At 40.4% G+C, this 16,226-nt stretch overlaps 1 protein-coding gene across 1 annotated transcript in view; it reads left to right on the top strand.

Moving 5' to 3' along the window:
* Window positions 1-16,226, top strand: part of PFDN1 (prefoldin subunit 1) — a 60,502-nt gene that overhangs the window by 14,450 nt on the left and 29,826 nt on the right. Inside the window, exon 3 of the mRNA XM_048861645.2 lies at window positions 14,247-14,331. Within this exon, the coding sequence (XP_048717602.1) occupies window positions 14,247-14,331 (85 nt within the window). The remainder of the gene's footprint in view (window positions 1-14,246; window positions 14,332-16,226) is intronic.

The following is a 16,226-nucleotide window of genomic DNA, read 5'->3' as shown; positions in this document are numbered from 1 at the left end:
CATTGAGTCCCAGATCCAAAATATGGTGCCACTAGAACATTAAATAAAAGGTCACCAGCATTTGTTAACATGGGGAAAACAGAGTATTTTCTTCTAGCCTTTGTTCGCAGAAAGGGCTGAACCATTTTGACTAAAAGTTCAAAAAAATTTCAGCCTGAGGCAGACATGTGGCATGGAAATTTTCAGCCCAAATGTTAGTTTGGCAAAGTTATAAGTAACTAAAATCAGGGTCTTATAATAGAAAGTGTCAGGTAACCTTAGTAATAGGCATTTCTACCAGTCCTACAAAAAAGCTTGTCTTCCAGGTTCTCCCATCCATGCTTGCAGTGAGAGAAGTTGCAGCAAGTTAACTGATATGCTTTTTACACCACATGTGTAGCTCTCCAAGTTAATTTATTGACACACTGTAACTCTACTACTGTGGCATAAGCTGTGTTCAGTAAACAGCCTGATCATCTGTAGTCCAATGACAGTGTATTATCATGTAAATGCTTGAACACAAAAAGATGTCTTGCCTTATACTTCGAAGGTCAGCAATCCAGTGGTAGACTACTTCAGGAAGCAAGTTCCATAGCATTGGATCCCTCACCTTATCTCAGTCCCCAGTTATGCCCATCATCTGCAGGCTGTCATCAAATGCAGCTCATCTGGTGTGAGCTGTAGCAGTCGTGCACAGAGAGGTCTCTAAGATATGTGGTTAAACAAACACGAAGTATTGGGTGAGCTTCTCTTCTAAACTTCTGACCTTGCAATGTTCCTGCTTCAGGTCTTTTGCTGTCTTTGCTGTAGTATGTCATAGAAGGTTTCTCAGGGTATTTAAAACAGGAGCATGGGGAATGGTTTTTGCTTAGCGCCTTAGGCTTCGAAGCATCTAAACCATCACCATAACTAAAAACATTTATCCAGCTTCTCTTAGAAAAACTGAATAGATTTCCCACCCTTGTCATTTGCACAAAAGGTCTGAAGACCAAGGAAGCCTTCACATTTTCGAGAATAAAGAGCACTTCACCAATTTTTTTTTTTATACAAACTGTTCTTGAGTTCATTCTTTTCCTGGTCGCAAAGCTGACCTCTCCATTAAAGGAATTAAACACGATCAAAGATGCAGGTGTGTCCAGAAATACATCCGTCAAGTGACTGGACATCATTGTCCATTTTTGGCCATTTGGCAACATGGAGAACAGGCAACAGTATCAGTGTATGTCTCTTCCTGACTGGATTTTTAGTTCGGAGCTGAAAATATCACTTCTGTTGGAACACACACATGTACCAGACAGAATGGCAAAGCTCTGAAGGCTTTTTTTCTGAGCATCACAGAATTCCTGGGGGATGCAGATTTGTCAGCTGCCCAAGGAATGTCATCTTGTCAAAAATAGCTATTTCTTTACTCTGGATCCTTGTTTATGAATCAGTTTCTTCTTCCTCAGTTGTCACCTGCATGATTATTCCCTGGGATATATCTTGATTGTTGACTATGGAGGAAGTGCTTAGTCTTGTTTTTTAGATATTCATGAACAAATTCTTGCCCTAGGTTTGTTTTTTAGTTACTAAGTACGTAGATTGTGATTGTTTTAGTGCTCTATAGTTTTCTTCTGGTAATTAAACACCTCTTATATATCAATTATGTTGGTTAGCATTCTAGAGTCAAAAGAACATTTAATATTTATCTCTACATTTGCAATAAGTTGTGCAGTACTACTTCCTCCCATGCTTTTACCTGACAATGATTTTCTGTTTGTATCACGAAAGCAATTTCTATGGTACGTAAAAGCAAAATCTATGCAACATAAGGGCGTTCCAAAATTGGCAAATAAAAAGCCAGGGTTTTTATTCACTTGTGGTCTTTTATATAGTTGTCCTTATGCCTCACATTTTCAGTTTAAGCTCTGTGTAGCTCTCCAGAAGATGCACAACAAATGAAACATCAACTTGTTTTTATAGGTGTAAGGAACATTATGGTTTTTTTGAAGGCCTGGGTAGGTGTAGGACTGTCTAAATGGAGAGGGGGAAATGTGGCAGTGGAATGGAAATACTTACTTTACTCTCTCAAATTCATTCTCTCTTTCCATCACATGAGTATTTATTATATATTAATTCATGGGAAACAGTGTTCAAGAGAACTCTTTAGGTGCTGATGAGGGGGCATTCATCTTAGTCTTTGCTACCTTTCTTTCTCATGGCTGATAGTCTTTTAATTTCAAGAGGCTCTTCTGCTATACAAATTGATGTTGTTTTACTTCTGTTTTTGGAAAATTGTGCAAAATTTTATGAAATGGATCCTACTGTTGTTAGAAAGGATACATGACAGCAGCACCTTAAAAATGACAGTGGGGAAGGCTGGTAATCCCAGCCCCCACTGTTCAAATCAGGTGCAGCACTGACTGACTGTTCACTGTGAATTCCTTTTTTATACAGTATTGTCAAATCTATCCTATGGAGATGGAGAAGAGTGCATGTTTCCAGCCTCCGTAGCATACAGTTTTGAAAGTCTGTACCAAACCATATTGCATACACCTACCTGAAGTATGTCGCTGGCATATTGTTAGACTCTATGGTCTGTTGTGTTTTCTCTGCTTAACTAGCTAAAAATTGTTTGTTCATGTTGTTTGTTAAACAGGAAATTAGAAGAGAGAATGATTAGGGGACTGCTTGGGGTGGGGTGATTCATGACTATGATTTGTTAGAAAGGGAAATATTGCCAATGATATTTGAAATTATCATTCCACTTCCGACACGGATGTATCTTTGGATGTTGCTTGTGAATGTTTGCTCAAGCATCATACTACAGAAAGGAATTGTGACCATGCGCTTGAGGATTCAAGAAAAACTACAGGGTGAAAGAGATTGTTGAAGCAGTTTCCCCGTACTCCTTCTGGGCAGTGGTCCCCTGTAACAGTCTCAGGTATCTGCCAGGTAGCCCAGCCGGGAACAATAACATTTTAAAAACAAAAACAGAAGAATAGTCCAAAACAAACTCACTAGTCCTGTGCCAGGCCTCCCATTCTCCCAAGGGCTCTGACAGTTCACAGTCCCTGCAGGAGTGCAGGGCTGGTCCTTTCCTCCAGGCACGAAGGACCTGCAAGGTCTGCTTTCCTTGCTGGTCAGCCAGTAATTGAACTCTCTTTCTCTCCTTTTAACTGCCCCTTCATTACCGGCAGTGAGTGCAGGTGCAGTGGGATTTGGCTGAGTGGGCCCACAGCAGTTCGTTAACCTTTGCCTGTTCAGTGTGGGGTTGGTATACCCTATCACAGGAAGACACAAATTAGTCGGAATTTCAGTAAATCTTGATCTAGCCTTCGAAAAGAATGGATGGTGCCCTTTAAAAAGCTGACTCTCACTACTGTAGCGTTATTTTTGGTCATACTATGTTTATCACCAATTTAGAGGTGAACCACTACTTGCTTTTTTTAAGAAACTAAGTATGAACAATGGTATAAATCTACCATCTAGTTAAGTGTCTAGCAATGCAGAAACTGCTGTTTGGAAGCTGTGATACTATTTCTGTATGAAGTAATGTAATATGCTGGAGCTGTTGACAGATCCAAAATAAAGGGAAAGCTAAAGTAAACATGGTACAGGTGTAAGACAAATAACATTTTCTCATCAGAGGGGCAGGTGTGCTTGTTCCTGACATGCCACACATAGTTTTGAAAATGTAAGTAGTTTGGCATTTTCTGTTCCTCACTTTGTCCTTGAAGGTCAATAGTTATATAACTTGCAAATGTTAATCTACGCAATTTCATTGTTGTCTCTATAAGAGTAAAGTTAATCCTTTTTTTCTGTCAAATGTCGGAGGTACAGCTGCACAATGTGTACGTTATTGCACCTACACTTCTTAAACTAAAACTGCCAAATGGCTCATTAAACCTGATGCATATAAGAATCTAATTAGCTGTATACAGATACAGTAGTAAAATTAAAAATTTGATTTGCCTCCACAAATGCAGAGAATTGCTAAGAAACTTCTTTGGCTAAAGTTTGTTAGCCTGTAATGGGAGATTTATGTACTATATGAATTTTTGCTCCAAAATATTTGCTAATTGCAGAAAAATGGAGTTGAGTCTAACCGTGTTGAGAATTTTCTGATTTTAGCTGCCTGTTATCTCATAGTAGCAAACATAGGAACAACTTGCCATCTAATCTGCTTGAGATGAGTTGACTCAAATGCATCAGCCAAAGAACATAAGCTGCTTAATGAGATGATAAAAAACAGACTGACAAAATATGAAATATCTAGATATGAAGAGAGAGAGTGTATAAAATAGTGTTTTTAAAACATGTACAATGATGAATTACTATATTGTTTTTAATCTTGTATTGGAATTTACGGCTAGTAGGTGTTTCTCAATTAGATAAAGTAATTAAAACTGAAGCTTGCTGAGTGTATAACTAGTACCTTGTTATGAAGTACACAGACAAATTATTATTAGAATTTAAATGGACATATGTAGAGAAGGGAGAGGGGTCTGTCCTGAGTGGTTGTGAACTTGAGCAGTCAACTTCTGTTCCAGTCAAGATGGATTGTTTGGGAACAAGATCAGCTCCTTTGGAAGCCTCTATTCCATTGGCTTTGAACAGAACTTAAAATGCACTAATCCCATACTGGGTTACTCTCAAAGCTTGAATGGCAGCACGAGTTCAGCATTAAAAAGCATCTTTAAATAGATGAGGGCATGACTGGGCTTAGCCTAACTTTTCACATTGCTTGGTCTGATTGGAAAAAAGCCTTGGCCTACAGCATTACATGTGTGAGGCACAGCATTTTAGCCAGAACGTTACATATATTTACACAGCATGCCATGATATATTTACTGCATTATATATTTATATATTATATGCAGAAAGCTATGTTAAAAGAACATTAAGGTTGTGTACATACAAGGAAACTGAATTAAAGTTGTTAATTCTAGCATTTCCCAACTTTTCCTTTGCAGTCTTAACATTCTTTTAACATTTTTACTTGTAACTTTTTAGATTTTTTTTAAAGTGAATTGAATAACCAAAACTCCCATTTTATGGAACCATATTGACTTCCTGCTTGAATCATTGATCTGGCTGGAATCCAGGATCTTAGATCCATAACACAGACCTTTGCTACTTCAGTCTGAGGAGTAACTAGTAGTAGCATTAGGCTATTGTCCTGTCTGTGGACAATCCACTACAGGCATGTGACATATACTTTGCCAACTACTTACAAAACTTTGCTCGACAGCAAAGGAATATTGAGAATCTTGGGTTCTGTTCCAGTCTCTGGAGAGTAGCGTGTGACCTAGTGGTTAGACAGCACAGCCAAATAAAAATTTGGCACATTGATTCTGAAAGTGAGCCGAAATGCATGAGAACTAGGTCTACCATACTAGAGACCTGGGGCCATATTCTAGTCCTTGCTATGGCCCCTTTACTGTGCTCCAGTGTACTCAGCCCCATGTTTTTCCTCTCATAGCCACTGATGTAGGGACATGCTAGGAAAGAAAAGGAAGTGGCTGATTTGTGGAATTCTACAGCAATTGTGCGTTTTGGAGTAGCTCATAGGCAGCCAGGTAAGGCTGCAATAAATTAGAGCAGCCTCTTGGTTGTATTCATAGTTCTGGCAAAAAGAAAAGGAGTACTAGTGGCACCTTAGGGACTAACCAATTTATCTGAACATAAGCTTTCGTGAGCTACAGCTCACTTCATCGGATGCATTCAGTGGAAAATACAGTGAGGAGATTTATATACACACAGAACATGAAAAAATGGGTGTTATCATATACACTGTAACTCTTCTTACAGTGTGAATGATAACACCCATTTTTTCATGTTCTGTGTGTATATAAATCTCCTCACTGTATTTTCCACTGAATGCATCCGATGAAGTGAGCTGTAGCTCACGAAAGCTCATGCTCAAATAAATTGGTTAGTCTCTAAGGTGCCACTAGTACTCCTTTTCTTTCTTTTTTTTTTTTTTTGCAAATACAGACTAACACGGCTGCTACTCTGAAACCAATAGTTCTGGCAGAGGTGACTTTGTGCTGTTACCCCATATGTAAGGGTCAGTGATATCTGCTCACCTCCTAAGGTAGGGGTGTGAGGCTTTGCTCAACAATAAGGGCTGTGAAGTGTAAAGAATTATTAACACCAGTGGAAGAGCGAAACTAGGACTTGTCTCCTCCTGGTGCCCAGTGCCCCTGTGATTAAAGCAGATCGAAGCAGAAAGAGGAGCTTTCCCAAACTGGGAAGCAGAGCTGTATGCCCCCCCGCTTGCTTTAGCGTCTGCCTTCTCCTAGGCCAAAGGGGTGGCAGCTGCAGTTCTTTCCCTAGCCCAGGAACATGCTCCGTGTGGTTGGGATTTAGGAAGTTATGCAGGGCTGGAGTTATGCTCAGTGTGGCTAGAATGTTCAGAGATCCTAGTCACAAACCTCTAACAGGTTTTACTGAGCATGTGCAAATGGTAATTTTTAGAGGTTTATAATTTGGCCAAATATGGATGGGTTCTCATTTGGATAGCAAAAGGCATCTCTCTGGCAGATGGATTATCCTGGCATCAATTTTCAGGTTCCTACTCCAAACCTGGGAGGCACTAGAGCTGGTAGAAAATACTTTTAGCATTGGCAGAATTACTTATTTCCTCCCTTATCTGATTCTCAGAAATAGCTTGAATAATTTCTACTGAATTTAAAATAAAAAAAAAAATTCTGCCTGAGGCATGAAAAATTTCAGCCTGAATGGTTAAAGATTGGCAAAATTATAAACCACTGAAATCAGGGGCTCCTAATGGAAAGTGTTAGGCAAACTTACGTACAGGTGTCACCACAGTCCAGCATAACTTGTGTGCCATAAAATGTATACTCTGCATTGGTTAGTGAACAAGTATCCCCATAAACTCATTCAGCAAGAGTTTAAATATTTTACAATGTAATACTGTTTTGTAAGTCAAATAGTAAATCCTGGTGTGACATTATCAGTCATATAATATCTCATTGAAAGGTGACAGGGCCAGAAAGAATTAATTAACTCAGACTGACCTGACCCATGGCCAAACTTTAAAGACTGTTAGGAAGATATGTAAATGATAGAGCTTTGAAATGCAAGTTTGCATTGTTAGAGATAGAAGAGTAGATGTTTGTTCAGGTCTTGTGATGTAAGCAAACAAGTCTTGTCTATTGCTATAGCTTTGATTCAAAGATCAAAAAAGGAATATTAACATTTAGGAAGACACTTGTGTGAAACAGTATTATTATCTATATGTCTCTTTTGAAGGTTGTGGTAACCTGTATCTGAACTGTTTAATGGATAAATTATCCTGTGCTAATTGCCATGGTGTTTGGAAGAAGGAAAATTAAGCCTATTGTTTTCTCAGGCCAAAAGGTTGCAGGAAATGTATAAAAATCTTGGGCCGTGATCCTTCTTCATCTCAGATCTGCTTTGGGTTTCAAGAGGGGGAAATCTTAAGCCATAAGGATTGAGATCCCCAGTCACTGACTGGAGTCACCCTGAATATGGACATTGGACTATAACCTATGGACTATTTCTAAAAGGGCTTTTGGCAACTACAAGCTCATCTCTATGATGTATCTAAACCTCAAGAATTGAACTCGAGTCTGTATGTATATTGATCTTTTAACCAAAACTCTCTTTTCTTTTTAAATAAATTTTAGCTTAGTTAATAAGAATTGGCTATATTCTTGTGTGTGTATATATATATATATCTATATATATATCTATATCTATATCTATATCTATATATATATATATATATATATATAGCATGTATTTTGGGTAAGATCTAAGTTATAATTGGACCTGGGTGTGTGGCTGATTCTTTGGGATTGGAAGAATCTTTTCTTTTATATGATGGGATTTTCAATCATCATCATCATCATGTGTATCTGGATGGAGCACTTTAAGGGAACTGCGTTGTTTGGACTTCTGAGTAACCAGTGAGGTGATACAGGAGCTGTTTTGTGCTGGCTTAGTAAATCTAAGTATTGGAATATCCACCAGCTTTTGGGGTTTGTCTGCCCTGTTTTGTTTGCAGTTCACCCTAATTGAGTGATCTCAGCTGGCTCCCACGAGCAGCATTGTCACACCTGGCACAAACAAACTGTGGGTTATTGAATTAAATGTTCAGTGTGAACATCCGTATGTGGGTGTTTGCGCCAGTATGTGAGAGTGACAAAGGGGCCCACAGAGTTTATAGGATTACTGATGAGTAGCTACATCCTGCAGACCATGTTGGAGTGGGAGGGGCATAAAATTATCTGTACCAATTTAAATAATGGAAAGACATATGCTAGAAATTTCACATCTGGAAATGGAGGGAACTCTGAAGGAAACAAACAGCTGGGTTTCTAAGGGGAATATATAGCCTCCACCCTGTTTCAAAGAAACAAAAATCCTGCTTTGGGATTAACAGAGGGTTATTGGGAGGAATATAGAAATCAGTGGGTGAAAGATTTTCTGGGGTGTTTTTTCTTTCTGCTTGTCCTTGGTAATACTGTTACTTTTTTGTTCCTACAATACGTTTTATGTCTTTAGAGCCAGCAGTCATGAGGAGTCTCAGACTCATTCAGTCTCTCTCTCTCGGAGAAATACTCACTCACTGTAATAAAGAGCCGCTTGTGCTGCTGGCATCCCAGATTTTGTTGAACAATCCACAGAATCTCTCACATGGCACCAGAAGAGCCTAATATATTCTAGCTGGCTCCCTACTTCTCATTTTTACACATTTTTAGCGACCTTAGGAAGTCTTTTATGTATGCAAATCATCAAAAGAACATTTAGCTGTTTTTCTATTAAAAACTTGTAACCTTATTTTAAATGGACTGTCCTTTCAAATGAATGGAACATCAGTACTTGAGGAATCTATCCTACTACATGAGATATGGATATTTCTTGTATGAGGAGCAGCTGTGAAAGTTATTAGACTTTAAAGTTAACAGCTAATTAAGCTGAAAAGGGAAAATTCACAACTTTCTGGGTGGTGGTTTCATGCTGTTTGGCTGCAGAGTGTATTGGTTTTTGCTCTGAAGGTTCTATGGGTAATCAGGAGTAGAAAGCTTTGCTTCTGAAGAAAGAAGCATGTGAAGTGAGTTTGGCCTCATCCCAATCCCTAATGGATCCATGTCTAGGTAAAAAGCTTTCTGGAGCAGGGATTGCCATGGTGTTTGTCTTGTACAACAACGTGCACACATTGGCACATACCAGTCATCATAATTACAATTAATAACTCTTGAGTGGTGGAACTTCACTTGCGGAAACAAGAGGTGGGTGTGGTGGAAGCTTGCTCAGTGCCTTTTTACCCTATCTAGCTCATATCAGTTAGGTTAATCTCACAAGTTCAATTTCACACTTCCGAAGGAGGCAACTGGGCCCTGCTGGCTTTGTTTTTCCTGTCATTTATATACTGTCATAGGTCCATTAACTTAAATTACACCAGCTGAGAATCTGCCCCTTGCTTTTTAAACACCCCAAAACATTATATTGTATGCTAGGTGAAAGTGAACACTCTAAATATTCTAGTCCCTGCAGTGTCACCAGCTATTCAGCTTCTTCATATACTCTGCACTGAATTAACATGTTTAGCTAATTTCTTTTGTATACACACTAAAGAAAGCATAGAATCATAGAATATCAGAGTTGGAAGGGACCTCAGGAGCAGGACCAATCCCCAAAGTATCTAGTGTACTTTCTAGGTTTCTTTGACATTACTTAAAATGTCAAAATGTAATACCTATATGTTTCTCAGCAATACAATTTGGTGTAACCCGCTACTGTAGGTACTGCACAAAAACATTCTTGCCTAATTTCTCTCCTACTCAACAATGAACATTCTAGCTAAGTGTTTAGCTGGATTAATTGAAATGGCAAAATCTGGGCCAAAATTACTAATTTACTAATTGCTAAATTACTCTAATGCTGTTTATGTGACTGCATGGAGTAGGCCTCCCTGTTTTCTCTGGTGGCTCAGATAAATGGTACACTTTTCCTCAGTTGGGTGAAAACATTGGCCAACATTTTTGAAATTGAATGCCCCAAATTAGGCACCTACATCATCAGTAACCCAGTTGTTTGAGGGTTTGGTACCTCTGAAAGTCAGGCCACTTAGGTGGATAAATGTAGATGTAATTTTCTAGCTTTAAGATTTCAATTTGAAAATTTGGGTCTTTGGCTGCTATCAGTGTACATTCTTAAGCTTTTGTTTGAGGAAAGGCACCAGGGAGGATATTTCTCAGTTGAATGGTGTTGACAGCTGCAGAAACTAAGCTTTCGTTTAACCAACAAACAAACAATCCTTAAGCCCTTACAGCTGCAAAGATCTTCCAGAGTAAACCAAGTGTAAACTGATGCTGTGTAGTCTTCATAAGTCTGCATGGACAACTTCAGTGCTGCTGCTCAGAGATTGTCCAAATTGCAGTGCAGTGAAAATTGACCAGAATCTTGTCAGTTTTCACTGTTCCATATTTAGAACACAGTGGGCAGCACTGGAACAGAGAAGATGGTCAGTTTGAACTACTCCAACTTTGGAAAGCTATGTACAGCAAATGAGTAGGTACTGCAGCTGTTCACAGTTGTGGTCCACCCTACCCCCTCCACCCTCCCAAAAAAATTAGGGAAGTGGAGCCACCTCTCCCCCCAACACACAACCACCATTACCGTTACAGTAGCCATGATGCTTTCGGGTGCGAGAGAGGAATGATTTATATGTATTGCAGCAGTGCCTAGGAGCTGCATGGACAAAGATCTTGCTGTGCTAGGTGCTGTACAAACAGAGAACAAAAAGAGTCCCTGCCTCAAAGAGCTTAGCATAGGAAAGAAGCCGGGGTAATGCTCCCTTTCTCTTCCAACTGTCCAAAGGATGTGTGAGAGAGCTTTATATTTATCAAAACCTGATAGCTGGAGGCTATAAGAAATGGTGCCCCTTAGGATCCAGGGCTGCACCTGATGCAAATGCAGTGACCTTCCCTTTCCCTGAGGGTACACGGGTGGATGTGGCTTCTCACAGGGACACTGCACCCAGAGAGACAGAACCTTCCTTTTAGTTTAGGCACCTGGCTATTGAGTGTTAAGGCCTGAAAAGGTTACCAGTGTCTGAACAGGTGGTGGAGGGGTTGAGGCTGGTAGGTGGAGAGAGGGAGAAATTGAGGGGATGTAGTAAATAAAAAGAGAAAGATATTAAAAGAGGAATTTTGGGGTAGCGAAGATGATACCAAGGAGAAGCGTCACACCAAATGATTGGAGAGAAAAGGGACAAAGTGAGGAGAGACATTGAAAACTACACAGAAGAGCTACCATGTGAATTATAAGAGAGAGAAAGTAGAGTGAAGCCAGGAAGGAAAAGAATGTGTAACAAAATCAAGGAAAGCACTGTAAAGTGTGAGAACCACATTAAGGAGAGCATGAATTGGCAACATGTTAAAATTAAATGCAGCACCCAACTCTTCTGTTGTTATAAATTGCAAGGCTGTGATGGCACCAGGTATTGTTCACCCAGGCTTAATCCTCAGGCAGCTGGTGTTGGGTACGTTTTTCAAGCTGTGCAGGAGGATCCTCATTTCTGTTCATCTTCCAGGCCCTGAATAAATGTGTTAATAATATCCATTTGTCATGGGAGATTATGCTGCACATTGAATTCAAACTTCTGTGCAGAAGAGGCATGTAGTCTGGCACTACCCAGTCTAAAGCTATTCCTTTTAGCTGTTCAACTTGATCACTTGTCACCTGGCATGAAGACATGGTCCCAGACACTAGTTAGCCCGGGAGAGACCTTGAACACAATGGTATGAGCTGTGGAGGCTCCTTTTAATCCTTCTGGGTGACTTTCTAAGTAGGGAAGAGGCTAATCTGTTGCTTGTGCATTCCTTGTGTGTGAGAGGAGGGGATGAAGAAAGCTATGTAAGGTTCCTAAAATTTACTTGAACTCAGTTAGCCTTTACCTCTTTGCAAGTTATCTGTCATATTCTGAGAGTAGCCTTGAGCCGTGTGATTACTCAGACCGCTGCTCTGAGCAGTTTGGGGGCAGCTTTCTTATGATGGCTGTACAAGCTTGCTGTTACTTTCATCTGTAATTCATAAGAAACTTATCTTCATAACTTGATTGTAAATGGAGAAAAAGAAGAAATAGATACTCGTTACTGCAGCTTCAGTTTAAAAAAATATGAATGCAACAAAACTGAACTTTAGATAGCATTGGAATTCAAAGTTCACTTTAAACAAATAAACAAGCCCTAAACAATGGAAACTGTTAAAGCACAGTTAAGGGCACCCAAACAAGCATAAATCTGTCTCCATAGTGAGAACCACCAGGATTTGCCTTATCCCAGCCATTACGCAGGTTCATGTCTTCTGTGACCACCAAAATATTAATACCTGACTCTTAACTAGAGCTGATCGGGGACAAGGTTAATTGGAAAATGCCAATTCATTGAACCTGAAATATTTATCAGAAATGTGTTGGGTTCAGTGAACTTCTGACAAAACACAGGTAGGGTTCCTCTGGCTCTGGGAAGACCCCTCCGTGACAACTGTCCTGAGGCCAGTGACCTCAGAGCTTCAACGGTCTATGGCTCATGAGCAACCTTGCCATGTGGACTGCCCCGAGATCAGGCTCTGGCTGGAGCCATGGCTCTCAGGGCTTTAGGATCCTTGCTCTGTGGTGGGGAGCTCACCTGAATCCCAGGGCATCCCCAGGAATGGAAGGCAGCCTGGGAGGTGGCGGCAGCTGCTCTGTTTCATTTAGAAAAATGGAACTGACATTTTTTTTTTTTTAAAAAACAAATAATTTCAGAATTTCTTTTCTGTGGGAAACTGAAATTTCAAGTTTTTGTTCTGAATCGGAATGAAAACTTTTTTGAAATGGCAGAATTTCCCACAGAAATGGAAATTCCTGAATTTTTGCCAGATCTAATCTTAACCCTAGAGGTCAGTCATATTCCAGGCATAAACAATCCATGGAAGAAATCCTGTAATGATTCATGATTAGATACATAGCCTACTGAAGACAGTCTCTTTTCCCTTTTCAAGCAAAGATTCCATGTGCCATGAAATATCCCAGCGTCATTGTAATAGAGCTGGACTCGCCCAGCTGCATCGCCTGCTGGTTGTCCTTGGGAATTAGCTTGTCAGGCTCTGGAGCGCCCTCTGCTGTCTGGTGATCCGCCTTACCGCCGGCCCCAGTCCCTCCTAGAACCCGATGCCTCCTCCCACTGGGGTGCTGCCCCTTGGCAGTAAACCCCAACAATCTCTGAGGGTCTCCCCTCCCCGGGGAACCCCCACCCACTACCCCCACCTTGCCTCAGTCTTGGCTACTGCCAGTCATCGCTTAGCCCCGCTCCCCGGGGCAGACTACAGTGTATCAGTCACTCATCACAGGCGAGGGGGTTTGGACCTGCTGCCTCTGTCTACCTGTGGGCTGCCCCCTGGCAACCCCAGTACCCAATAGGCCCTAACCTAGACCTCGCAGCCTGGGGGTTTCCAGGCCGGAGCTCCCCTGGCCTTTCCCCCTCAGCCCTGCTCCAATCTAGGTTCTCCCTCAGGTCCCTGCAGCCAGGCCCCTCTCTCTCTCTCTCTGAACGCAGAGAGAGACTGGCTAAGCTTCAGCCTAGCAGTCAGTCCCTTTATAGGCCCAGCTGTGGCCTGATTGGGATGTGGCCCAGCTGCAGCCATTTCCCCAATCAGCCTAGCCTTTCTTGCCCTCAGCCCTGGCTCTCAAGCCCCACAGGGCAGGAGCGGGTAACCACCCTACTACAGTCATGAAATACAGATCTAGTGTATCTCTGTATCCAAACTCTTAAACTGAGATAACGAAATTATGGGACTTGCATGGAAACCTAAAGGTTAGCGTGGTGCCAGAGTATGAGCCATTTGTATGCATGAACAGTTATGTAACATGTTCTGTGGTTCAAATCTTCAGTATTTCATCTGCAAGCTGTGCAATACAAGTGTCTTCTCTAAATGTTAAGACCATCCAGAAGGCTGGTAACAGCGCATGGGGCAGAAAAGTTTGGCGTCAACCTTTACTCCATTTTAAGTGTTTAGTTTGTCTTGAATTGAGTGAAGTCTGGGCCACTTTCACTAGCTAATCACCTCCATTTTTTCAGCCCATTGAGTAATCAATTCCATTATCTTTTATTGTGCTGTAAATGAATCTCTCTGCAGTCTCTCCTTACAGAGCACAGGATGAGAGTGAGTAACATTTGGTTGATGTAGTTTAGCTCTCTGTGACCATAGTAAATGTGCCTGACTTTTCTTTTCTTTCTCACTTGTAGGTTTATCCTTCAGTCCAAGGGAGTAATTCACAACCAACTCTTAGAAAAACAAAAAATAGCAGAAGAGAAAATTAAAGAACTTGAGGTAAGTTTTAGGTGAATTAAGGTGATATTGAAAGTAGGACCTTAAAAAAAACTCAACATGATAGTCTTTGTTGCATCCCTTACATATATAGTATATTTATATAGTGCTTTTCATCCTAAAGGATCTTAAAACACTAGAACTCCTATCCACTGCTGAAACATTGCTATCTCTTGGGTAGAATGCAGCAGCTGTCATGGTAGTAATATTAGCAATACATATCCTGCTGACCCTCCTGATAGGAAAATACCTATCTAGTCTAGAAGTAATGAATATGATTTAGACATATTACCTACTTTGAGTAGTTGAGAGATACAGAAATATATAGGAAATGCACAGTAATTTCAGTTAATGTCCTTTTGCAAGTTCAAATTGCTGAAATGGGACATAGTATCCATTTAATCTTGACCAGTGTCCAGGGGATACAAACCAGGTTCATTTGCTTTGCTCATTACATTTAATTCTTCAGAGGGACGCAAATAGAAATGCACCAAAAGTGTTACCATTATGTCTTTTTTTTAAATGTCCCTAATATGTGAATAATATGAAACCCTGCCCCTTAGTATCTTGAGCAAAGAACTTAAAAACAAAACAAAATAACCCTCTAGGAATGTGTTTGGGGAAGCAAATGATAAGTTGACCAAACAGTCTGATATGTTAGTGTGAGCTTTGGAGAAGGAATTAACAATAGGGAAGGCAGGGCAGGCGCGCGTGTGTGTGTGTGTGTGTGTGTGTGTGCATGTGCATGTGCATGTGCATGTGTGCTTGCATCAAGGAATAGCGATGTGAAGTGCTTAAAGTGCAGTTTTACTCTGAAAAGTGGCACTGTGGAGTTCTATATTTACTCAGTGACTACAGATCAGTAGGTAAATAGAAAGGGGCTTTTCTTCTGTTTGCCCTGAAAGCGCAACCTAGAATCAGAAAGATAAGATAGCATCTGTCTTTTGCATCTCTAGCAGTAAATAATCTGCATGCAGAACTTAGTTAACAGTTCTGCTGATGAAGTGAGAGAGAGATATGACAAGTGTTAGTCTATTCTGCCTTATATAGCCCTAAAAAGTGTACCAAAAAAAAAAGTCTTAAACGTATGGCCTGATTTTCAGAGATGTTGAGCAACCCCAACTCCCATTAAACACAACGAAAGTGGTATGTGCTTGTTACTTTTGAAAATCAGGTTCTTGTATTTTGTTCAATAAAGTACTTCGATATGATTCTGAATAGACACAGGGAGCAGATCTGAAGAGTAAGAATGTGCCATTTTTAGGTGTTTTTCATTTTAAAGACTGAGGATTTAATGTGGTGAAAGGCGTTTTTATTCAAAGAACGGATGATAGGATGAGGCAGATTTAAAGTAGTTTTGGGTGTTGTGTTTGAATAGGACAACCTTAAGCTTGCATTTCCTTGGTATCTGCTGTTCACGTTTGTGGTGTTTTAACTATAATATTCTTGAAATGTAATACACACTCCAACTACAGAGATGTGCCTGCAACCATAACGGCATCATGACAAACTCTTTAATGTGGGGATATGTTTTTGTTATCACAGTATCCTAATAAAAGTAGGATCCACCGTGAGGGAGATATCCTAACCATTGAAAATCTGTTTTTAATGGTCTCAGTTTTCAGCGGAAAGGAGAGAACAGATATGCCTATGGGGGCAGCTGTGCTAATGTATGAGGCAAGATAATGTTTTAACTACATTTTGGACGTTAGCAAGTGTGGGTTGCCAGGTCTGATCAAGCTGGGACTGTGCCTATTTAGTTGTGAAGTCCAGGGCAGTGTAGCTAGACAGTGCTGTCCTATACTCTGGAGAAAAACATTAACACTGTATTTATAGAAAATTCTCTCTCCATGAATAATGTGAAAGATGCACTTGCAAATTACAGCTGTCGTTTCTGA

The sequence above is a fragment of the Caretta caretta genome, chromosome 8 (assembly GCF_965140235.1).
Source record: "Caretta caretta isolate rCarCar2 chromosome 8, rCarCar1.hap1, whole genome shotgun sequence".
In the NCBI taxonomy this organism is placed as follows: domain Eukaryota; kingdom Metazoa; phylum Chordata; order Testudines; family Cheloniidae; genus Caretta; species Caretta caretta.
This window is presented reverse-complemented; position numbering and strand designations above follow the sequence as displayed.